At 36.6% G+C, this 27,305-nt stretch overlaps 1 protein-coding gene across 1 annotated transcript in view; it reads left to right on the top strand.

Annotated features, from left to right (window-relative positions):
- Positions 1 to 27,305, top strand: part of Epha6 (EPH receptor A6) — a 900,945-nt gene that overhangs the window by 373,319 nt on the left and 500,321 nt on the right. Inside the window, exons 4-5 of the mRNA XM_028760223.1 lie at positions 9,684 to 9,839; positions 23,243 to 23,578. Coding sequence (XP_028616056.1) covers positions 9,684 to 9,839; positions 23,243 to 23,578 — 492 coding nt within the window. The remainder of the gene's footprint in view (positions 1 to 9,683; positions 9,840 to 23,242; positions 23,579 to 27,305) is intronic.

Here is a 27,305-nt window from a genome sequence, read left to right on the forward strand (position 1 = left end):
GCAGGACCTCTGTGCCAAGCAGGGTCTTGGGCTAGGAGGTGGCAGTGCTTGCCCCCTAACAGGGAGTGGCTAGGACCCACTGGGACCCAGGAGTTCACTCCAGGGCCCGGAGTGTGGGTTCCTTCTGGTCTATGCCCGAGCAGATCCCAAGAGTCAGCTCTGCACCCAATCTCACAGAACCTAGAGGGAGCCGGGCTCTCCGTGGCTCAAGCTAGCTCAAGCAGTTTCTTAGGCTAGGAGGTGGCAGTGCTCGCCCCCAATCAGGGAGCAACTGGGACCCACTGGGACCCACTGGGACTCATTGGGATCCAGGAATCCGCTCCTGACCCGGAGCCCCGGCCCCTTCTGGTTTCCACCTGAGCACCGAGCACATCTTGGGCCTCATCTCTAACTCAAGCAGCAAAACCCATCCCAAACAGTTCTGACACAACCTAGATAATAGGAAAGACAGGCCCCAGTCAGAGACAGCACTGATAGCTCAAAGGTGATCCAGATGGCGAAAGGCAAGCGCAAGAACACAAGCACCAGCAACCCAAGGTACTTGCCATTATCAGAACCTAGTTCTCCCACATTAGAAAGTCCTGAACTCCCCATATCACCAGGAAAACAAGAACCAGATCTAAAATCATTTCTAATGATGATGCTAGAGGACTACAAGAAGGAAGTAAATAACACTATCAAAAAACTTGAGGAGAACACAGGAAAACAGGATGAAGTCCTTAAAGAAACACAAAAATCCTTTAAAGAATTACAAGAAAACACAAACAAACAGATGAAGGAATTGAACAAAACCATCCAGGACATAAAAATGGAAGTGGAAACAATAAAGAAAGCACAAAGGGAGACTATCCTGGAGATAGAAAACCTAAAAAAGAAATCAGGAGTCATAGACACAAGCATCACCAACAGAATACAAGAGATAGAAGAAAGAATCTCAGGTGCAGAAGATACCTTAGAAAATATTGACACAACTATCAAAGAAAATGCAAAATGCAAAAAGTTGCTATCTCAAAATATCCAGGAAATCCAGGACGCAATGAGAAGACCAAACCTAAGGATAATAGGTATAGATGAGAGTGAAGATTCCCAACATAAAGGGCCAGTAAATATCTTCAACAAAATTATTGAGGAAAACTTCCCTAACCTAAGGAATGAGATGCCCATAATCACACAAGAAGCCTACAGAACGCCAAACAGACTAGATCAAAAAAGAAATACCTCCCGTCACATAATAATCAAGACTCAAAATGTACAAAACAAAGACAGAATTTTAAAAGCAGTAAGGGAAAAAGGCCAAATAACATATAAAGGCAAACCTATCAGAATTACACCTGACTTCTCACCAGATACTATAAAAGCCAGAAGATCCTGGACAAATATCATACAAACCCTAAGAGAACATAAATGCCAGCCCAAGCTACTTTACCCAGCAAAACTCTCAATTACCATAGACGGAGAAACTAAGATATTCCATGACAAAACTGAATTTACACAGTATCTTCCCACAAATCCAGCTTTACAAAGGATAATAGCAGGAAAGCTCCAATACAAGGAGGGCAATCATACCCCAGAAAGAGCAAGAAAATAATCCTTTTCCATCAAACCCAAAAGAAGATAACCACACAAATGATGTCTCCACTATTAGCAAAAATGACAGGAAGCAAGAACACCCTCTCCTTAATATCTCTTAACATCAATGGACTCAATTCCCCAATAAAAAGGCATAGGCTAACGGACTGGATACGCAAACAGGACCCAGCTTTTTGCTGCTTACAGGAAACCCACCTCAGTGACAAAGACAGACACTACCTTAGAGTAAAAGGTTGGAAAACAATTTTTCAAGCAAATGGCACTAAGAAACAAGCGGGAGTAGCCATTCTAATATCGAATAAAATCAACTTTCAACTTAAAACTATCAAAAAGGATAAGGAAGGGCATTTCATACTTGTCAAAGGAAAAGTCAACCAACATGAACTCTCAATTCTGAATATCTATGCGCCAAATACAAGAGCATCGAATTTCATAAAAGAAACCTTACTAAAGCTCAAAACACACATTGCACCTCACATAATAATAGTGGGAGACTTCAACACCCCACTCTCAGCAATTGATAAATCATGGAAACAGAAACTAAATAGAGATACAGTAAAACTAACAGAAGTTATGAACCAAATGGACTTAACAGATATCTATAGAACATTTCACCCTAAGGCAAAAGAATATACCTTTTTCTCAGCACCTCATGGTACCTTCTCCAAAATAGACCATATAATTGGGCACAAGACAGGCCTCAACAGATATAAGAAAATTGAAATAATTCCCTGCATCCTATCAGATCACCATGGTCTAAGGCTGGTCTTCAAAAATGACAAAGAGAATGGAAAGCCCACATTTACATGGAAACTGAACAACACCCTACTCCTTGATAATCAGGTAAGGGAAGAAATAAAGAAAGAAATTAAAAACTTTTTAGAATTTAATGAAAATGATGACACATCATACCAAAATTTATGGGATACAATGAAAGCAGTGCTAAGAGGAAAATTCATAGCTCTAAGTGCCTACAAAAAGAAACTGGAGGGAACATACACTAACAGCTTGACAGAGCACCTGAAAGACCTAGAACAAAAAGAAGCTAATACACCCAAGAGGAGTAGAAGGCAGGAAATAATTAAACTCAGGGCTGAAATCAACCAAATTGAAACAAAAAGAACTATCCAAAGAATCAATAAAACCAGGAGCTGGTTCTTTGAGAAAATCAACAAGATAGATAAACCCTTAGCTAGACTAATCAGAGGGCAGAGAGACAGTATCCAAATTAATAAAATCAGAACTCAAAAGGGGGACATAACAACAGAAACTGAGGAAATTAAAAAAATCATCAGATCCTACTACAAAAGCCTATACTCAAGAAAATTGGAAAATTTGGATGAAATGGACAATTTCCTAGACAAATACCAGTTGCCAATGTTAAATCAGGACCAGATAAACCATCTAAACAGTCCCATAACCCCAAAAGAAATAGAAGCAGTCATTAAAAGTCTCCCTACAAAGAAAAGCCCGGGACCAGACGGTTTTAGTGCAGAATTCTATCAGACCTTCAAGGAAGACCTAATCCCAATTCTTTTCAAACTATTCCACAAAATAGAAACAGAAGGTACACTACCCAACTCATTCTTTGAAGCCACAATTACACTCATACCTAAGCCACACAAAGACCCAACAAAGAAAGAGAACTTCAGGCCAATCTCCCTTATGAACATTGATGCAAAATTACTCAATAAAATTCTAGCGAACCGAATTCAAGAACACATCAAAACAATTATCCATCACGATCAAGTTGGCTTCATCCCAGGAATGCAGGGTTGGTTCAATATTCGGAAATCCATCAATGTAATCCATTATATAAACAGACTCAAAGAAAAAAACCACATGATCATCTCACTAGATGCTGAGAAAGCATTTGACAAAATTCAACACCCCTTCATGATAAAAGTCTTGGAAAGGTCAGGAATTCAAGGTCCATACCTAAACATAGTAAAAGCAATTTACAGCAAACCAGTAGCCAGCATTAAACTAAATGGAGAGAAACTTGAAGCAATCCCACTAAAATCAGGGACTAGGCAAGGCTGCCCACTCTCCCCCTACTTATTTAATATAGTATTGGAAGTCCTAGCCAGAGCAATTAGGCAACACAAGGAGGTCAAAGGGATACAAATTGGAAAGGAAGAAGTCAAAATCTCACTATTTGCAGATGATATGATAGTATACTTAAGTGACCCCAAAACTTCCACCAGAGAACTCCTAAACCTGATAAACAACTTTAGCAAAGTGGCTGGATATAAAATTAACTCAAGCAAATCAGTAGCCTTCCTCTACTCAAAAGATAAACTGGCTGAGAAAGAAATTATGGAAATGACACCCTTCAAAATAGTCACAGATAATATAAAATACCTTGGTGTGAACCTAACCAAGCAAGTAAAAGACCTGTATGACAAGAACTTCATTCCCCTGAAGAAAGAAATCGAAGCCGATCTCAGAAGATGGAAAGATCTCCCATGCTCATGGATTGGAAGGATTAATATAGTAAAAATGGCTATTTTGCCAAAAGCCATCTACAGATTTAATGCAATCCCCATCAAAATTCCCACTCAATTCTTCTCAGAGATAGAAAGAGCAATCTTAAAATTTATTTGGAATAACAAAAAACCCAGGATTGCGAAAACTACTCTCAGCAATAAAAGAACTTCTGGAGGAATCACCATCCCCGACTTCAAGCTGTACTACAAAGCAATAGTGATAAAAACTGCATGGTATTGGAACAGAGACAGGCAGGAGGATCAGTGGAATAGAATAGAAGACCCAGAAATGAACCCCCATACCTATGGTAACTTAATCTTTGACAAAGGGGCTAAAACCATCGAATGGAAAAAAGATAGCATTTTCAACAAATGGTGCTGGTCCAACTGGTGGTCAGCATGTAGAAAAATGAAAATTGATCCATACTTATCTCCTTGTACAAAGCTCAATTCCAAGTGGATTAAGGACCTCCACCTAAAACCAGCCACACTGAAACTAATAGAAGAGAAACTGGGAAAAAGCCTGGAATACATAGGCACAGGGAAAAAGTTCCTGAACAGAACGCCAATGGCCTGTGCTCTAAGACCAAAAATTGACAAATGGGACCTCATAAAGCTGCAAAGCTTCTGTAAAGCAAAGGACACAGTCAATAGGACAGAGCGGCAACCAACAGATTGGGAAAAGATATTCACCAACCCTACATCTGATAAAGGGCTAATATCCAAGGTATACAAAGAACTGAAGAAATTAGACTCTAGACAATCAAAGAACCCTATTAAAAAATGGAGCACAGACCTGAACAAAGAATTCTCAACTGAGGAAGCTCGAATGGCTGAGAAGCACCTAAAGAAGTGTCCAGCATCCCTAGTTATCAGGGAAATGCAAATGAAAACAACACTGAGATTCCACCTCACACCAGTCAGAATGGCTAAGATCAAAAACACAGGTGACAGTACATGTTGGCGAGGATGTGGAGAAAGAGGAACACTCCTCCACTGTTGGTGGGATTGTAAACTGGTACAACCACTATGGAAGGCAGTCTGGCGGTATCTCAGAAAATTGAACATAGCGTTACCCAGGGACCCAGCTATACCACTCCTGGGCATATACCCAAAAGAAGTTTCAACATACAACAGGGACACATGCTCCACCATGTTCATAGCAGCCTTATTTATAATAGCCAGAAGTTGGAAAGAACCCAGATGCCCTTCAACAGAAGAATGGATGCAGAAAATGTGGTACATTTATACAATGGAGTACTACTCAGCTATTAAAAACATCAGTTCACAAAATTCCTAGGCAAATGGATGGAGCTGGAAAATATCATCTTGAGTGAGATGACCCAATCTCAAAGGAACATACATGGTATGCACTCACTGATAAGTGGATATTAGCCCAAAAGCTCACAATTTCTAAGAATCTTCATATAGACCACATAAAACTCACATAGAAGAAGGAAGACCAAAGTATGAATGCGTTGGTCCTTTTTAGAAGGAGCATCAAAAGTTTCAACCAGAACTCCCAAAGTCTAAACCACCAACCAGAGAGCACAAAGGCAGGGACTCACGCACCTGTATAGGGAATTGAGGGTGACCTTGTTAGACTCCAGTGAAAGTGGAGGGCCAAGGTCCCCAAAAGTTTGGATCCCCTACTGTGTTGGAATTCGAGAGCAGGGAGATGGGACTGGGAGGATGTTTGGAGCACACCATCACAAAAATTAGGAGGAAGGGGTAGGGGACAAGGGATTTGGGGGGAGAATGAGAAAGGAGACAACATTGAAAGGTAAATACGTATAATACCCAATAAAAACCCCACACAGATAAAGGATTTAAAAAAAAGGGAGTCTATTTATTTTAAATTAATTTCAAAAGTTTCTAGGAGATGCAAATTGGCTAAGATACTATTTTAAGCTCTCCACAAAAGAATTTAAATCTCTGTTCAATATTCTCAAGAGAGAGGTAAACCCTAACTTCCTCAACAGTTAATTGACAAAAGAGAGGTAATCTCACAAAAAGTAGAAAAAGCTATTTCTAATCGATATATCATATAGTCTGATTAATTGTCAGTGGAGCTATAAAAGTCCTTTGACAAAAGATTATTAATATAGATTTATATATCCTTAAATAAGGCCTTCATGACTCTCTGAGTGTGGAAGGAGCAACTGTTGGCGCTTCTGCCCTGATTTTACAAGAACTCTGAAAAATTGGCTTTAAAAACAAAAGAGGGGGAACGGTACCCCCTCAGAAGGAGTCCCCCTGAAATACTCTCCATCATGCCTTGTTCACTTTTCTCTCTCTAAAGCTGAAAGCTCATGGCAAATCTCTTGCTGACCATGTTGGTGACCTCGGGCACCACCAAGACCAACAAAACTTTGCCACAGATATGGGGAAGGACCCTCATACCCATAAAGGGAATGCCCCAGTCCCAGTTCCCTTATGGAGCCGAGGACTGATATGCCTGCCCAATACCACAGAAGGCACAGCTAACCGGCTACCACAAATATTAATGAAAAAAATAGATACCCTCACAAAGCCAGGCCCAATCATAAATACGATGAATAACAATTTACATCCAGGGAAGAGAAATCTCCCTGAGAATCCCCTTCTTTTTTCTTTCCAGGTAAAATTGAATCACCCGTGATGCCTGCTATTAGAAGTTCTAACCCAGATGGACCAGAAGCCAGGAGCCTCGCCCTTACCCTCACCCCCTACCTTTTCCCACCTGCACAAGGTCCCCTGAAGCTGGGCAACTGCAAGATCCTGCTTGGCAACTGCAGACAGACTCAAAGCAGTGTACCATATCATCTGAAGAATAGCAGGGAGACCATAACTCAAGCAGTGTACCATATCTTCTGAAGAATAGCAGGTTGCAGTCCTCCTCGCCCCCACGAATAACCAGGACCCGCCGGTCGGGTCAAGTGGCACCCAGACGTGGGGCTCGAGGCAAGGACCCATCCGGACGGACCCTCATTGAGAGGATGTGCGCACGACATCAAGATTGAGCAAGACAGAGATCATCGCCCGTGACCTGTCGTCCACGGAACCAGGTTGATGCTGCCATCAAGAAGGCAGTTGAAGTTCATTACCATCAGCTGAAAATTGCAGAGGATCCAGAAGTGACTCCGCAGGAGACTGACACAGCTGTCAGCTCCCCTGCCTCCCCCTATGGTCGACCCCTAGACTTCCACGCCCTCCAGAAGGGTACCTGGTATGCCTGGCTTTGCCCTCATTTCTCTCGCTAGAGAGCTTGGCCTCTTGATCACCACAACAAAAATTGGCTTTTTCCTAAACCAAGGCCACCCTTGATATGGCCGCTAACATTGGGGAGCCTTCCTTTATGACAATATTACACCCCAAACTGACAAATGGTTGGTAACTTGAACATATACAAGAGACTAGGATGGCTGTGAGTTAGCCCAATGACGGGATTATTGTAGGTCCACTTCCCAGGGGCCCACCCAATGCAGCCGAAAAGGAGTGCGTGGTGCTGGGAGTGGATGCAGCCTACATGGCCTAAGACAGGGCTCTCACCCTCCTTTCACCCACATGAGAGTCCCTTGACGTTGCCCATCGTCGACAGCCTAAAGCCTTCGACCATCGATGTGACTTGTCTCAGATCAGTGTTTTGGGGTTGTGAACTTGTCTAAGACCCCCCATAATTAGACATCCAAATTCAAAACTCACATAGTTGGGATTGAACATAAGACGCCTTCTCTAACTAAACAGAGAAGGGGGAGATGCCAGAAGCCAGGACCCTCGCCCTTACCCTTACCCCCTACCTTTCCCCACCTGCATAATGTCCTCTGAAGCTTGGCAGCTGCAAGATCCTGCTTAGCAACTGCAGATAGACTCAAAGCAGAGTACCATGTCTTCTTAAGAATAGCAGGGAGACCATAACTCAAGCAGTGTACCATATCTTCTGAAGAACTGCAGGTAGATCATAATTCAAGGCAGTGTACCATATAGACCATGACATGTTTCAAGGCACAGGCCAAGAAGATATTGTACTTTTCCACCACCTGGACCCTCTTACCCCCTCCCCTTGTAAAACATGCTATAAAAAAGCATTTCATGTTCAAAAAAAAAAAAAAAGAAAATAAAAAAAATATATATATTATAAAAAAAAAAAAAAAGAAAATAAATAAAAGATAATAATGCCTTACCAGACATACGTTAAAACCAGGCTACTTCTATATAACAAATAATATTTGTAAAATTTGAAGGGTGATAAATATTGTAAAACAACATAGTTCCCTGTGCCTTTAAAATAATATTTAAATGTTTAAATAATGTGTTCAAATGCAAATACCTCAACTACATGTGCATTTGTATATAAATTGACTTTTTTAGATTTTAAGTTTTTAATAGATTAATAAATTACTTAACTTCTAAATAAGGACAACCTTAAAAATCTTTTTTGAAATTGTTAAACATTTATTCAATACTAAATTGTTTTGAACTTTAAAACTAAGCAAATATTTGAGTTAATGAACATCATCTGAGATTTTTTAAGACCATCCTACAGATCAAGTTTAGAAATCATGTATTTTTAAAAGAATGTATTAATTATGAAAGTGTCAGCAAATTAATTACATATTATTTGCACACTGTCAAGTTCTCTTAATTGGTTATCTTCGTAACTGATGTGTTAGCATGTTAAAGAATAGACTATTGCTGGCATGTTCTTCCTGTTGAAAGTGATACTGATATATGAGATGAGTGTGTGTGTGTGTGTGTGTGTGTGTGTGTGATCCTGAGGACTGAATATAAGTCCTGACTCATGTTTGCCAGGCAAGCATGAACATTGTTGACACTGAGATCAATCTTTCATTTGTTCCTTCACGTTTTACTTCAAGCCAAGGTTTTTATAAGTTGCCCAGCTTGGCCTTGAACTACTTCTGTAGTCTAGGAAGGCCTTGAATTTTCAGTTCTCTTGCTTTAACATCCTAAGTAGCTGTGATTAGAGATCTTCTCTAGCAGGCCTACCAAATGCTGATTCCTTAATGGTAAGTTTGCTGTGTGGAGTTAATAACTCCCTAACTGTAAATTACTCCCTTGATTACCAAAAATATTATAATGCTAAAACTTCAAAAACAATACAGTTCTATCCTAGACAATAGACTGTTTAAGCACTACCATAATTGTTAAGGATGTACCTTGGGCAAAATGTAAGTCCTAAATTACTTGAAGATGGAAATAAAAATCAATTGAGGTATATTTTTGAATAGTGTGACTTTATGTTATTTATTTTATGTTATTTAACATGATCACCTAAAAATGCACAAACCCATCATTTTTTTAGCCAAGTATGGGTATCCTCACATATATGATCCAGTGTTGTGTGTGAATGTAAAACGAATTGTGTGCACACTTACATGAGTATGTATACCTTCCAAGTTATCTTAGCTAAATTTTGAAAATTGTGATTGTTCTAATAATTGAATAATTAAGTAGTTAATTTTACTTATCAAGATTAGCATTTATGTTGACTTTGCTATGCCTGTGTAAAATTGAATTCTGAGATGCAAAGTATGTTTGACTTAAAACATGTACAAAACAGAAAATTTAATAACTAAAAGGCAATTGTTTTTCCTGTTTACACAGCTTGCAGACCAGGATTCTATAAAGCATTTGCTGGGAACACAAAATGTTCCAAATGCCCTCCACACAGCTCAACCTACGTGGAAGCAACTTCAGTCTGTCACTGTGAAAAGGGTTACTTCCGAGCAGAAAAAGACCCACCTTCTATGGCATGTACTAGTAAGTTAACACACTTTGTATTTGAAAATTCTAGATCAAATCACCTTTTTCTCAGTGTTTTAAGTTCTAAAAATATAAAAGTAAATGTGCAAAATTCTGTCTTGGATAATATGGAAGAATTCTCTTCATCAGGGTTCCTGCTTAAATAATTGCTAAGCATGTGTAATCTTTCCTTTTTGAAACATAAATAGATCCCTTCCTATGCAAATACCATCCATATGGTGAGGCACTGCAAATCTTCCCTAACTAAAATTTGTTTTGAAGAAATTAAAACTTGTTAATAAAACCACCATTCATTCCTTTTAAACAGCTTTAGGTATACTGTTGGAAGAATATAGAATTCATCACTTAAGGGAGAATCCAAAGCAATTTGTAATCAAGATTTTGTAACTGACTTGCAGACAAACTTGGTTTTCCTTGATACCTAAACCTTAAAGAAAAAATCTAGCCCTTAGAAAAATGATTAATATCCACATTTTTTCTGTTGAAACTGTGTGAACAGGCTTTCTTTTAGAGAAGGATGGACATGGTTGTATCAGTTATTCTGGAGTATCCTGAGCTTGCTATACTCAGAAGTCAAGTTGTTGCATAGGCATATGACTGAACATGGGCACTGCATGCTCAATAGCTCAAGGCTGGCTGAAGACAAACATTTTAGAATCACAAGGATTCTGGTGGTGAACTATGTAGAGTCAGGTCTAGTAATAAAACAGGCTGACTTCAAGACAGACTTGAAATTGTCAGTCTCGAAGACTAGGCCTAAGAACTGAGCGAGTCCAGGCAAGCCTAGGCAAGCAATTATTAAAAGAAAAAAAAAAAACAGAAAAAACAAAACCAAGGCTTCAAGCAGCTATTGAAAAACTAGAATCTGCCCAGCTACCTAGCCTGAAGCAAAGACAACGGGTCAGCAAGTTTCCAGACCTTCTTGGTAACGTAATGCCCTTAGAGATGAAGTAAGATAAAGGTCATCTACTCCAGCATCCCAATCCTGCAATATGCTTTAAATCTAGCCTGTGAGCATGACTGATAGTCTCTATTTCTCCATTTTGGAATAAGGGACCCCTTCATGCTCCTCTTCTGTGGAATAAAACCCTCCTGCTTTTTCATACACAAAAAAGAAAAAGAAAGAAAAAAGAAAGGTTCCTTTGAATTTGTACACGGTTCTCTCTCCCTCCCTCCCTCTCTCTCTCTGTTGCTCTCACACACACACATACACATACACACACACAGAGTATGTTATTCAAATTAAAATAAATGTGAAGTTAATTTGAATGAGTGCACACAGAATTTTTGTTGTTTGTTGCTTTGTTTTGGTTTTTTGTTTGTTTGTTTGTTTTTCAAGACAGGGTTTCTCTGTATAGCCCTGGCTGTCCTGGAACTTACTCTGTATACCAGGCTGACCTCGAACTCAGAAATCTTCCTGCCTCTGCCTCCCAAGTGCTGGGATTAAAGTCGTGCGCCACGACTGCCTGGCTTCAACGCACACAGAATTTTAACAATTTGTTGCTTTCTATTAATTAAGAATTTTGTAGTATCTATACATTTTAAAAAGCAAAAACATTAATATCTCATTAAAATAGGGAGACATACAATATTATCTTTTAGGTTTAAACTCTAGATTCACAAACAAGCTATTGCAGGTAACAATTTGCTCATTTTGGTGATTAGTAGGTGCTGAAACATTAAATTGAAAGTTATATAATTCATAGAAACAATAAATAAATGTTTCAGTTCTATTTTTCCCTGAGTTTAAACTATTCCCTTTTTAAAACTTCATAATAGCATTTTTTGAGAATTTCACACATAAATTTAATAAAATATTATCATGTTTCCCAATGGGACTATTCACCTCCCAACTTTCCCAATACAGGTATTTTCTTTCCTCTTCCTTATATTTTTCCTTCCTTCATTCCTTCCTTATTTCCTTCCTTCCATTCTTTTTCTTTAATAACCTACAATCAATCAGTGTTGTCAACATGTATTTGGGTTTAAGCCCATCCCTGGAACTCTGGACAACTACGAATGACTACAAGCTCAAAGAAGAGCTAGTCTTACTTGGTGCCATGGGGTTTGTGATTTTGTCAGTTTTGTAAGTACCTTGCGTGATCTCTCATTTTCTCTTCAGAATTTTGATATAATATACTCAAATTTTATCATTAAAATGCCTCCTTTTCATTTTGTCTCTCCAGTAATATAAATACCTTTAAAAGCGTCCTTATTTGGGTGTGGCTATGATTCATTCTGCATCATCTCTTTATTTCATTTAGCTTTATGATACCTACCCTACTGTGTTTGATTAGCCTTCTACTATTTTATGTAACTGCATCCAAAAAAGGAAAAGAAAAGAAAAGAAAAAAAGAAAAGAATCTCACTAAACATCCTCATTTGTATTTGCATTAGAAATATTTTTGTCCTGTTGTTCACTCCATTTAATTCTGTTGCACACTCATTCTTGAAACTATATGTGATGTGTCCTATCTTTCATACTTGTGCCTGGCAGACGCCATGGCCAAAAGATTCTCAAGAAAGGTATTTATTTCAACTTATTAGGTGCAGTCAATCATTAAGGAAATTCAGGGCAGAAACACAAATAATATTTTGAAGTAGACATCATGGAGTAATGCTGTTTGCTGGTTCTCTCCCATGTCCATACTTAGCTATCTCTTTTTTATAGCCCAGGGCCACCTGCACAGGGAATGGTGTCATCCACAGTAGGCTGGACCTTCCTTCCTCAATTTACAATCAAAATAATCCCCCATAGACATTCTCAAAGAGCAAGGTGATCTAGAAAATTCTTCAAGATAGGTGTTCCTCTAGTATGGCTCTAGGCTATGTCAAGTTGACAAAGTTAACTAAGGCATGGCTTTCAGTCTGAAAGATTGTAACCTTTATTTTACCCTCCTTCTAATCTTCCATTTTATGTTATGATACTGATGGTTTCCCTCCTTCCTCTGTTAGATGTTGACTTTCTTCACAGTGCTTATCTGCCATTTCAGTATATTCTTACTCTCTCCCATAGTTCCTCCTGTCATCTGGAAGTAGATATGTTAATAATTTTGTATATTCCCACTCTTGTGTTCTAAGGACCAAAGTCTTTTAGCCTGGGATTAAGAAATCTCATCACTTGTTCACCTCCTGCATGCTCATCTCACTGTATACAGCACACAGCATGCTGCCTTTACAAGCTCAGTGAGCTTCCAAGATGCTGAGTTTATTCCCTTCTGACCAGGATTTGCACCATTTGAAGCATTCTCTCTGTTAGGCTTCTTATGGCTGCTTACATTCCACTTTGCAGGATCAAATATCAGTTCTTCGGATGGTTATTTTCAGACCAGTCTTTCAAAAATGCCTCCTGTCCCACTTGATCTTTTTGTCAACATATTGTATGTTTTACGCACTATATCATTGAAAAATCTTTACTTTATTTCTGTACCTACTTCGTTATTGAATGTCATTTTATCACACCAGAGCCACCATGGGACCTTTAGTGCTTTTTGCAGACAGCAACCTCACCTCTCAGAATAGTACCTGGCATATAGAAGGGCCTTAATATTTGATGAACAGAGAAACTAATCAGTTCAAGCTTAACTTGCCAGATCCAGTTTTATTACCCTCAACCTTGACTTGCTCATCTATCCTTGTTCCGTTTTCTTTAGCTTGATGAATCTTCATTTATCCATGCTTTGAAGACAGGCATACTAATTGAACTTCAAGTCAAGAACATCCAAGGTCAACACTCATCTTGTCTCTCTGCCTCCAACTTTACCTATATCAAGGTCTTTGAAACAGTCTATCCAATTAACACCAAAAACATCCTTGCTGATTTAGACATACATTATTAAATTAATTTATTGCAATTCTTTTCAATCAACTGTAAGTCAAAAGATAGTAAGAATAATCCAGTGAAGTATGATGTGCTTTGCCTGATAGCTTAACAGAGTTCGTGGATTCCAAACTTTATTTCTCAAGTGATTCATTAATGTAAGCATTCTACTTCCCAGGGGGCCTTGTGGAGGATATTCCACATTGTTAATTCTTGATCCATTAAACACATTTCTGACAGGATTCAAAGTACAGAAGAATTACTGTCTGGGATTTTCCCAGGTCAATACACACTGAGTTTTGTAAAACTACATAATAAAATAAGTGTTGCTTTTAAAAGTACTCCTACACATTTGTGGTGAATGTGCAACTTGGTCTTCATATTGGGTCCCCCAACAAAATGACTGGGAGCTGTGTTGGAATCTTTCCCTGACATTAGATCCTTTTCTCCCTACTTAGACTTCCTGGTTGGGCCTCAGTGGGAGAGGATATTCATAGTCCTGCTGGGACCAGATGTCCCAGAGTGGGGTAGTACCCAAGGGGAAGGGGCAATGGGAGGAGCGATTTGTAAGGGCAGGATTGGAAAAGGGTGGGTGCTGTGACTGGGATTTAAACTGAATAAATAAATAAATAAATAAATAAATAAATAAATAAATAAATAAATAAATGTGTTTATTGAACAGGAGGAGATAGACATATATAAAATAGTTAATACACAGGGGAGTTTAAGGTCAGAAGACCAGTATAAATCTTTTGATCCCAGCATTTTTACTTTGTTTTTCCTCATGATTTGATATCATCCGGAATTTGCTTACTTAGAGCAACTAAACAGGTGCTGCAGGATTATGCATTTAGAGATCCTTTACATTGCCTACTTAGAAGGGTTCCAATCAAATGCAAATCACATGTGTGCATATCTCTACCACACACCAGGAAAGACACTGTGTTGTGATTATCTGAACATATAATCAAATACCCTGCTAGCAAAACAGTTTCTGGGAACTTCATTCTTACTACACAGGAAAATACCATGCCTTTGTATTTGATATACAAAAACGGTGATTGGGAAGGAAGCATAAAAACTTCAATTTACATTTGCTTTAAAACTAACACTGTGAAGCATGGCTTCATTATTTCTGGAATAATTGGCCACTTCAGAGTCATTATTCTCTCATTCTTATTTTGAGCAAAATAAATGCTGCCTGCAATACAGCAGGTGGGTTCTTTCCTTTTTGCTCCTCTAATCAGGACCTACCCTTCCTGGATGAGCACAGGAGGCCCATCAATCAGATCCCTCTGCTCTGCCTGCTTCCTCCTCCTTTCTACAGCTCCTTTTCATTTTTTTTAATACCTATTTTCCAAAACTCAAGTTCTGTAAGAAAGATATCATTCTTGTGTCTTGATTGTTCACATCCTAAACTAAAGCACAAAAGCCAAGCTCATGGTTTGGGTGACTCATTGTAAACACAATGTAGAAGAAGCCCCAAAAGGAAGAAGGCACAAAATTAGTTTTTATTACCTCTAGCAGGCTGAATTGTGTTCTGTATTTGCTTTGTGATAGAAAGCATCTCAAATATTTCTGAATATATTGCAATATTGTAATTTGAAAAATTAAAATGACCCTATGTTAAAAAATAGGCACCTGCAGGTAATGAATCCCAGGTTTACCACTATAGCCCACAAATACAAGATGTTGTTTGAGTTTCATAGATTAGTCTAACCACAGTCACTTTAATAGATAACACAGGAAAGTTTCTTTCACTAAATTTTCTGGAAAAGCTATCTTTATTGAAAGAATTATTAGGGGAGTCTTCTGATGTTGAAGAATCAGTAAAATCTTGTTACTACTGCATCTTTCTCTGGCCTCTACAATGGAACTTGGAGAAATAAAAAAGGATCACTAAATATTATCAATTTGTGCATAGGAGATTAATACAAAAGCATCTATAGTTTCAAATAAAACATTCATAATTATTCTGCAATGTTATGTGTTTCCAGGAAGACTAATACATTTGAATCTCTTGCTCATTGTTTTGCTTCATTTTGACAAACAATGACAGTTTATCCATCTGTATTTTTCTCTTCCCTTTCAAATGTTCCCTTTGTTATTTTGAAGTATTTGAGTCAAGTAAGGAAAGGACTTCATATATGTGTACAATTTTTTCACAGCAGTAGGTAAATTGTTTAACACCAAAGCCCTAACAATAGCACATTTTCTAGTTTGTTTTTTCCATTTATTCTTGATGTGAGAAGCTGTAATACATTTCTATAATTCATTTCTGTAGCATTATCATTGATTCCATGAAATAAATCATGGGAAGTACTAAGGACACTCTTTAGATGCAGGTGTATTTTTAATGCAAATACGAGAGGGGATAACATTTAAATCTGAGTAGAATTTTCTGTTATGCAGAAAGTAAAAGCAATTTATAAACTGAATATACAAAGACTTTGTTGTGCAACTCTATGACTGGGGAGACATCAACAAACATCTCTTCAGCCCAAGTAGTGTAATGGTGACAGGCCATAGTAAGGATACTACCACACACTGAACTCCAATTTGGTGAACCAGTGCCTATTACTGAGGTTACTTCAAGAAGTTTGGGAGATGAGTAGTAAAAGGAGTAAGAAGGAATCAACAACAGATGTTACACGTAAAGTCCATGCTAGCACAGGTGATAACTCATGAACACTGGAAACCCAGTGCTAACTACCTAACACACAGGTAGCTCAACAAGTCAGAGTTTCTCTTCTAGACAGCTCATTTTTTCAGAGCCTTTCCAGCCTGCTCACTGGTATATGCCTCTCCATCAGGCCTTATTTTTTATATAATTTGGAAAAGCGAGGGGTCTAGTATATCTTGTCATTTTAAAGACTTCCTGAACATCCTCAGTTGTTTACTTTCTGAGTTAGTAGGGAACTCTCCTGAGAATGTATTGAGTCTTAAAAGTTGTTGAAAGGAAAAAAATCCTAGAACAATAAGGTACAGCAATAAGGAATGAAAGTTTAAGAATGAACCATGGCCAGGTGAAAAAAAATAATTGTAGAGAAAGATTAGGACCTAAGAGTTTATCCCACAAATGAATGGTACTTGGTCCATTTTTATTTGTTTACTTTAAAACATTAAAACTTTAAAATGTAAATATTATATATTTAAAATAATATACTAATATAATGAAATTCTAAATTAGTGTTTCATTCTTCAAACTTAGTATTATAAAAATATTGATCAATATCCATTCTTAATTTTAGAATATTAAAGATGAAGCAGAAATGTTGTGCCTATGAAAAATTCAAAAAAGTGAACAATGCTGAATTCTGAGAATTATTTGCTTTGTAGTGTACATTTTAATTGTTCTCCTTTAGAGTATTAATTAATCAACTTTTATAAGAGGAATCACTTGTAGAGAAACTACCATTGATTGCTGATTGTGTTTAAAAATGTTCAAATTAACAGTAATTTGAAAAAAAACTGCAAAATTTTTTCTAACACTTCTTTGCCAATCACTTTAAAGTATGCATATATAGATATTTAAGATCATATTTTAGAGCAATATCAAGGTCTAAAGTTGCACTTCTTTGCTGTCCAGATGACTCTACCCCCCTTTTTAATTGAAATAACAGTCAATGCTCATTTGCCAAAAAATATACCTAATCATTTCTAGAAGGTTAAATGAATCCTTTTACTCTATCATTTTAGCATCATTTACATGAAATTTTTTCTTTATGCTAGGAATCAGTATTATTATATGCCATGGAGTTATTAAAACATATAGGGTAGCAACTTAATAATTAGGAAATGAATAAAAGGATTTTTTCGGATCTGGTTTCCTAAGTTGGAGTCTCTATTCCTGAGTATTTCAGTAGGTCTGTCACAAGGCAGAAAGTGAGGAGGAAGCATTGGAATAAACTGCTCACCACAGTCCAGCATGGAAACAATAAAGGGGCAACTGTTCAGTATCCCTAGAAGAGACTTAAGTCTTCCATCTCAGTTTTGTTTTTGTCTTCTTCTTCTTCTGTTTCTCCTTCTCCTCCTCCTCCTCCTCCTCCTCCTCTTCTTCCTTCTTCTTCTTCTTCTTCTTACTCTTCTTCTTGTTTATTTTATGTATGTGAGTATACTGTCACTGCCTTCACATACACCAGAAGAGGGCATCAGATCCCATATCAGATGTTTGTAAGCCACAATGTTGTTACTGGGACTTGAACTCAGAACCTCTGGAGGAGCAGTCAGTGCTCTTAAACACTGAGCACTACCTAAGTTCTTTTAATGAAATTTTTACATCCTTCAACAGCACTGGAGGTTGGCATCAAAGTCTTTAGGACTTAGCTTTCTTTATATTTCAAGCCATAACATTTTGGTCTAATATTCTTTACTATTAACAATAGAAAGAAAGAAAGAGAGAGAGAGAGAGAGAGAGAGAGAGAGAGAGAGAGAGAGAGAGCAAGAGAGCTATTATTAGCAATATAAATGATCATTTTAGGCTGACAATTTTAAGAAAGACTTTATATATATTTATATATTATGATAACAAAATTGTAAATATTTACCACATCACACAAGATCTGAAATATGATATTTACACTTGCTTTTCTTTTGAGCCAGCATTTATTTAAATCAGTTGTTCTCAATCTGAGGGTTATGACCCCTTTGTGGGGGGGCATTAATGGGTCAAATGATCCTTTCACAGGAGTCACCTAAGACTATCAGGAAACATGGAAACATTATGATATATAACAGTAGCAAAATTACAGTTATGAAGTAGCTATGAAAAAAATTTTATGGTTGGAGGTCACCAAACACAGGAACTGGTTTAAAGGGTCAAAGCATTAGGAAGTTGGAGAACCATTGATATAGACTGTTCTATATGAATCTGGTATTTCTCCACACATTTCTTAGAGATCATAAGATACAATGAACCAATTATGAGAAAATGCTGGACTCAACTCAGATACATATATCTTTTGTTCCAGTGGCAGTGGGTCAAAGAACTCACATTTGAGCACTGAATTTGGTTTTATTTGATATCATGTAGTATTTTCTGTATTGTGCAGAGATATTCTGAAACACACAACTATGCTTACTAATATTTTCATTTAAAAATAAAACTGAAAATAAAATTAAAATTATAGCATACCCAGCCTCTGAGGAGCGAGGGTGTGCAGAGTCTGTGTTACTAAGTGCTTTCTGAGGAGGAGGAAAAGAAGAAAGTGTTGTTCTGAGTCTCAGGCATTTTACTTGAGCATTGGGCATTTATTCTTTCAAAGTATAAAGAGGAAATCCAAGTTGAAGCAAAAGGATATTTATGAGAAGAGACTCTATTTATAAATATTATTAGTAATAGAAAGTGTAGCAGAAATAGAGTTAGTTTTACTGTGTAGTTTTTCATTCTGAGCTTGAAAACTGCCACTACAGGTCAGAAAAATTGTTCTGTCATTATAAAGTCCGTCTGGAGGGTAAGGATAAGAGCTATCTTCTATCCAAGGAGTTATTTGGGTTTTTTTTTTTTTTTTGAAGAAAAAAAATCAACATAAGAAAATCCCTAAGAGTTTTCAAGACAAATGTCTCTAAATACATTATCTCTGCCATGATATGTTTTCTGGGTGTCATATAATATTTGTATAATTTATAAATGATAACAAAGCAATCAGGCCACATTCAGAAAAGCCCAGTGACACATAATTTAGTTAAATCTGAGTATTAGAATTAATTGTCTCTCTTTGTTCCACATCCTAAATCTTAGTAAATGATTCAGTACGTGTCATTACAGCTTAATATTTGCATGAAATCACAGTTTAGCTGGAATAATTTAACAGCAATTAAAAAGCTATTTAATCATCAAGCAAATTGGTTGTGAGGGCCCTTGAGTAAGAAGGGTGTCTCTATTTTTTAAAATCTTTAACGTATGTCTCGCAGATAGTTATATACTTGTGGACACCCATAACATAATTGATAAAATTTTCTAGAGGTATAAATTAATAATAATTCATGTTATCAATTATAAATAAGAGAAAAATCAGCAATATAAATGTGTCACAATGAGGCATTCTTAGGATAATGAATTTTTATTCCTCATGCATAAGTTTAGGAGGAAAGTAAAATGCACATTTGATCCTGTGTTTGTTTATAATTTCCTCCATATTTTCTTGTCTGAAGGCATATATGTCTGTAAGCCCACAAAAACATTAAATGATAATTATCAACCTTTAATAAAAATCCCCAACATCTTTTCTAGGTCTAACATTAAGTAATAGAAATAATGGTGGCTGGGTATTCTAGCTTATACATTGCTGACATCAGAACAGCACAAAAGGAAATAAGAGGCAATATCCCAAAGCCAAAGCAATGTCATGTGATTTATTGCTTATAGTCTGTTCATCTTATTTCCATGGCCCAGTTCTCGAACCATGTACCACATGTACTGTGATATTCTTTTAAAACATGGAATACCCACAATACAATTCACAGGCCACATGAAGCTCAAGAAGAAGAAAGACCAAAGTGTGGGTCCTTCTTCGAAGGGGTAACAAACTCATGGGAGCAAATACAGAGACAAAGTGTAGAGCAGAGACTGAAGGAAAGGCCACTCAGAGACTGCCCCATCTAGGGATCCATCCCATATACAGTCACCAAACACAGACATTATTGTGGATACCAAGAAGTTCATGCTGACAGAAGCCTAATATAGCTGTCTCCTGAGAGGCTCTGCCAGAACCTGACATGCACAGAGGTGGATGCTTGCAGCTAACCATTGAGCTAATCACGGTGTCCCCAATGGAGAAGTCAGAGAAAGAACTGAAGGAGCTGAAGGTGTTGCAACCCTATAGGGAGTACAATAATATCAACAAACCAGATCTCCGAGGGTCTAAACCACCAACCAAGGAGCACACATGGAGAAACCCATGCCTCCAGCCGCATACGTAGCAGAGGAAGCCATTGTCATGGGCATTAATCGGAAGAGATGTCCTTGGTCCTGTCAAGGCTCGATGCCCCAGTGTAGGGGAATGCAAGAGCATGGAGGTGGAAGTGGGTGGGTGGGTGGTGGCACACCCTCTTAGAAACAGGAGGAGGGGGATGGAATCGAGGGTTTCTGGGAGGAGAGGGATCAGGAAAGGGGATTGCATTTGAAATGTAAGTACATAAAATGTCCAATTAAAAAAAAGAAAGATGAAAAAAATGTTACTCCCATACATTAAAACCTTTGAGTCTGGCTGGGAAGATGGTTCAGTATACAGAAAAGTATGTTTTGTAAGGTCTTGAGTTCAAATCTATACAACCCACGTAAAGACAGGGTTTATGGAGCAAGCTTTTTATAATCCTAACTCCCCAAAGAAGTAGAAACAGAGCAGACTAGAATAATACCCCAAAGCTTGTGAATTATAACAAGCAGAAAAACAACAAAAATACCAGGTCTCACACAAGGTAGAAGGTCTAGACAGACACTTAATGTTGTCCTCTGAAACCACGAGATCTCTGTGGCATATGCACGCCTTCATTCACACACACTTATCTACATGTACAAATGAATGCACACACACACATACACACATACGCATGCACATTCACACACACACACACACACACACACACACCTACAAATTTCCTTTTGCTAGACACAGGAAATTGTCTAGCTGTTCTAGGTAATGTAACTGTCCTGAATTATCTATAGTGCTCCTTGCTGACCCTTACAAGTCACTTCATGGATTCTCCATCTGCCTTCTAACCCAGGTGCCTCCCTGTCTGTTTCATGTTTGTTTGTCTTTAAGATTTGTTTTCATGACTGAAATTCCTGACCCCTAATATTCTCATCACTCTGATCGTATTTCTTATCACTGCTAATGTTTTCTTATGATGTTACTATAAATTAAATTCCTTTTGATTGTTTCTACTTCAGCTCATGCCCTTTAAGATTCTAAGATTAATTCTAAGATTAATGAGGATACTAGAAGGCACATCTGATAATTTATAATTTCCATCAATTACATATTTTACAGCAAATAAACTTTAAAAGTGTCCTTTGGAAATATATGGACCTTGACATTAAATATTGAAGTTTAAATAATCAAAAAATTAAGAAATGTACTGTATTCATCATTTAAGACTTCCTCCTTAACTTCATCTGATTTTTATCATTTGAACCTCTTAATCTAAGTGTGTTTTCTTTTCTTGCTCTACCAATAAATGCTAACTGCAATGACACAGGAAAAATATCTCCCACATCTACCAGAATATCAGTCATATAGTAGTCATTAAAAAAAGCAGCATTCATTTAATGAATAAATGAACATAATAAATAAACAATTGTAAGTTAATCTTCAAAAGATGTCTACATCACAATTTGAATTTCTGTCCTAAGAGATTATTCAAGAATTCCTACCTACTGAGCAGTTTCTCCTGATAAAAGAAATTTACAGGACTCTTTAGATTTCTTCAAACAGAAGATTCTAAATTGAGAAATATGGGTTGTTCCAACCTTTTTATAATGAGTTATTTTTTCAGCTATTTTTATAAACAATATTCTTATTGTATTTTTATATACCATGAGAATTTTTATATAGACAATATCTTATGGATTCCAGGACATTAAGATATTCCTTAAAACAGATTCTGACCCTGATGAAACAGACTTTTAGGTCATATTTGATCAATGAATGAAGAGTAGCTCAGATAGGAAGGACTCACATAAGTAAAAACGATGAACGATATAATTTTACAAGATGATGTCATGAATGCCTGCTGAGTACTACATATAGAAAACATAGAAAAACCAGTAAGAAGTGAGTGGGTGGGTGGATGGGTGGAGAGGCACCCTCATAGAAGCAGGGGAAGGGAGAATGAAATAGAGTTTGCAGATGAGAAGCAAAGAAAGGGGATAACATTTGAAATGTAAACAAACAAAATATTCAATAAAAAAAGAAGAGGGCCACATACTTCATGAGAGCAACCCAGCTTAGGTGTCCTTGATGACAATGAAGAGAGAATTTGCTAAGTCTTCTTTAGGGATATTTCCTAATTGCTGCCTCTGATTTTCATTTCTATTCCATTTCCAAATTGTCTGCCCACTCTAAATTTATGACAATGTATTCCCAACAGCTGGAAAATAGATTCTATGTGTTTGGCAAAGAAAATGAATGTTTTTTTTCTACACAATACTGATAATACAAGGTCTGAAAGACAACAAAATGTGATGAGTACACGTACCACAGTTGGTTTCAAATTATGAAAATGGTAAGAAGATTAATGAGGATACTAGAAGGCACATCTGATAATTTATAATTTCCATCAATTACATATTTTACAGCAAATAAACTTTAAAAGTGTCCTTTGGAAATATATGGACCTTGACATTAAATATTGAAGTTTAAATAATCAAAAAATTAAGAAATGTACTGTATTCATCATTTAAGACTTCCTCCTTAACTTCATCAGATATTTAAGCAGGTTCTTTATAGTTCCTGTAAGAACATGATTACCAATTAATATTAAAAGTCAGCAGCATGTACTTTTGAAAGTATCTATGCTTCACCACCATCCTTCATTGTCCTATACAAATAAAATTTGTTTTTTAATTGCTTTTCTCTAGGACCACCTTCAGCGCCTAGAAATGTGGCTTTTAACATCAATGAAACAGCCCTTATTTTGGAATGGAGCCCACCCAGTGACACAGGAGGGAGAAAAGATCTCACATACAGTGTAATCTGTAAGAAATGTGGCTTAGACACTAGCCAGTGTGAGGACTGCGGTGGAGGACTCCGCTTCATCCCAAGACACACTGGACTGATCAACAATTCTGTGGTGGTACTTGACTTTGTATCTCACGTCAATTATACCTTTGAAATAGAAGCCATGAATGGAGTTTCTGAGTTGAGCATTTCTCCCAAGCCATTCACAGCTATTACAGTGACCACAGATCAAGATGGTAAGTACCATTGGTATTATTTCAAAATTGATACCCAGTTCTCTTTTATGAATAACTTGTATGGTCTGGCTTAGTCTAATTTAATTTAGTTTAATTTATATATTTATGCAATAGACAAAAACATGATCTCTTTGCTTTCATTTCTTATCATGATGAATAAAGAGATTTTGTTTGTGGTGTTGTTTTGGTATGGCTTGGTTGTTTTGTTTTTTTGTTTTTTGTTTTTTTGTCCTAAACAGTATGGCTGGTAAAAAAAAAAAATGCTTCTCTATATGAGTGTTTATGTTTTTAATATAATCAGATACTGATATTTCTTAATAAGTACATATTTAATTTTGCCAGTGGAAGGTAGCTATAAATAAAATGTTGCTAAATGCAATAAAATTCAATCAGCCCACTTCTGCTTGGCATCCTTTTTACATGTTGAGTAAAACAAATGACAAGCTATTTTAATTATAATTAATACGTATTAAGAGTTGCATCTAACATGTTTAACAATGATATTATACCCTCTTAAAGAAACATAAAAAGCCATAGTATGGCTTTAAGAGCCACACTAACAGAGCTAAGTGTAAACACACATACATATGCATATATTCACCTTCTATCGTCCACATGAGGTTATGAAAACAATTTAAACTGACTTAAAATATAATAAATTTAGTTAAATATACCCATTATATGACTAAAAACTTTATTCTTATGCAGTCAGGGATAAACACTCTTTAAGCGTATACTGTCTTTACTTCTCCTCCAACATAATTATATTATAGAATGTGATCTAGAGCTTTCAGGTGCCTTGTCAAGCTGCTAGTGTATGCTCCCTCCAAAAGATACAAAGTCTTAAAATATCTTTTAAGAAGCAATCCCAAATGATACAGATATACGATAGACTGTTTTACAACAGTAAGCATTGGCAAACATGAATAGCACAAATTTATAAAAAGAAAGCCAGTTTTATAGGCTTTATTAGTTTGCTGTATCAGCTGTAACCAACATCCTGTACTTTGTGACTTACACAGCAATTTCTCTTTGACAGTCCTATAGGCTCAAAGCTAATAGAAAGACAGCTTCCACCTTGAAATGGTTTGTAAACCTTTCAAAATGGCAAATTTTTTCCATGTCTCCATGTGGTCTTTTGGTCTTGTATCCAGTCCTCTAAAATTCTCTTTGTGCCTGGGCATCAGTTATTGAATTATGACCACTATTACAATGTTAGACTTCCTTAATAACCCATTAAAGACTTATTGCCAAATATATCACACTATTGGGAATTCAAAGTTAGATTTCATTTATTCAGTAAAGAATAATAGAATAACTCAGCTTATGACATTAAGTATTTGTGTAAGTTAGTAATTATGTTGCTTAGTATAAACTAAGTATTTATAAGAATATTAACCAAAACTTAGTATTCTTTAAAACAAAATGCTGGGGAATATAGATGTAGTTTTGTGGCTGATAGCCCTTGGTGCTTTCCCAGAAACTACAGGTTCAGTTTCCATCACCCGTGTTAGGAGGTTGACAACCAAATGAATGGTGGAGTAGCAACAAAAAGCCCCATGATCATCATGAAAACATTCACTAGCCCTTGATATTATACCTTTAATGAACAATCTCACTTAAAAAGTGTAACACAATTTTATTGTTATGTCTCTGTGGTAAAGAAGTAAACTAACTGAACTTTTATAATCTTAGATTGAAATATACTTAATTACACTATAGTTGTGATAAGTTACACACACACACACACACACACACACACACACACTATGAATATACTAATGTCAAGTTCATTTATCTTATTATACTATATGTATTCAAGCAGAATGCCCCAGTATGGGGGAGATGCCCAAGGGAGGACACCCTCTCAGAGGCAAAGGGAGGAGTGATGGGGGGAAGAACTCTGCAAGCATGTACCAAGAGATGGAGCAATATTTGGGATATAAATAAACAAAATAATAAATAAATAAATAAATAAATAAATAAATTCTTATACCTGTGAATATGTCACAATAAAACTTTAAATTTCTACTAAAAATAAATAAGAAATAGATGTGAAATTTTAATTAATTTGAAGTATTATATAAATTGTCATGCTGATAAACTCCAGATTTGGCTCTAATAAATAAAGTCAAGGAAAATATTATTGTTCAAATCTTTATGTTTATGCAGCAGTTTTCTTCATTAAGAAAATAGCCACACATCAAATACTTTGCTTGATGTTTGTTCATATGAGATTCCTGCTTTCTCCTTTCCTCTGTCTCCTTTGGTAGAAGCAGAATCTTGCTGAATGTGACATCAATAACAAGCTCATTAGAATCTCTGTTTCCCTGCACTAGCTGACTATTTCAAGGCTTCAATTGTTGCTAACTAACAAAATTATAATGTAATAGTACTGTCACCATTCTTTGTTATACAATAAAAAAATAAAACACATCAGAATTTTAAAAATTATTTTAAATAAATGTTATCTATAAGCATGCTTATACACTTTCCTTCATAAACACAGCAACCTTTCCTTCTAAGATTACAAAAGTTCATTCAGTATACTTCTCTATCATAGAGACATAATATATATTGTTTTCCACATTTTAAGTAAGATAATTCATTAAAAGTATAATACCAGAGACTGGTGAAATGGCTTAGTAATTGAGGGCACCCTGTGCTTTTGCAAAAGATCAGGGTTTAGGTAAAGAATCCATAGTAGGAAGGTTACAACTTTATTTACATGTGATCTGACTCTTTCTGGACCTTAAAGATACCTGTACACAAGTGGTACACTTAAATTTATGCAGGTACACATATACACATAAAGTTAAAATTAAATAAATTATTTCTTAAAGTTACACACACAAATATATATATATATTTGTGTGTGTATATGTATATATGTATATATATATGAAGATAATAAATGTGAAATAAGTAGTGTCCACACATTAAGACTATATATTGTGGAAACATCAATAAGCAGTCCTCACAGTACATCTTTACTGACGAATATTAAGAAAGCATTATGATTCTCTTTAATTTTATATACAAGGAATAATTAATATTTATATTATGTAAACTATTATTTGAAAGAGCACATAGATAATCAATAACCTAAAATAGTGGCATACATATGATTAGTAAAATTTTACATCCAGCTTTACATGTGAGAATCTATTCCTGGGTCATGACTTGAAGTGATAAATTCTTAGTTGCCCACTCTGCGTAACTGAAGTTTTCTGATGCACAAGTCCTTAAAAATCCCCCATATGAAATTACAAATACTCTAGGGAAAGGACAATTGTAAAATAACATAATCTGTGGGTCTGTGGTTAATACTTCTGTGGTCAACAAAGGAGTCAACACTAATGTTTAATTTAAAAAGGGTTCATAAAAATTAGTGTCCCCAAACCAAATTTTAAGTCACCTTTGTTTACCAAAGTTCTTTTATTTTTAGTTTTTTTGTTTATTTATTTACATTTCAAATGTTATCCCCCTTCCCGGTTTCCCCTCCGCAAACCCCATCCCATCCCTCCTCCCTCTGCTTCTATGAGGGTGCTCTCCTACTCACCCACTCCTGCCTCCCCTACACTAGGGTATCAAGCCTCCACTGGACCAAGGGCCTCTCCTCTCATTGATGCCAGATAAGGCCATCCACTGCTACAGATGCAGCTGGAGTCATGGGTCCCTCCAAGTGCACTCTTTGGTTGGTCGTTTAATCCCTGGGAGCTCTGGG

This window comes from Grammomys surdaster, unplaced genomic scaffold (genome assembly GCF_004785775.1).
Source record: "Grammomys surdaster isolate TR1022 unplaced genomic scaffold, NIH_TR_1.0 126398, whole genome shotgun sequence".
Lineage (NCBI taxonomy): Eukaryota > Metazoa > Chordata > Mammalia > Rodentia > Muridae > Grammomys > Grammomys surdaster.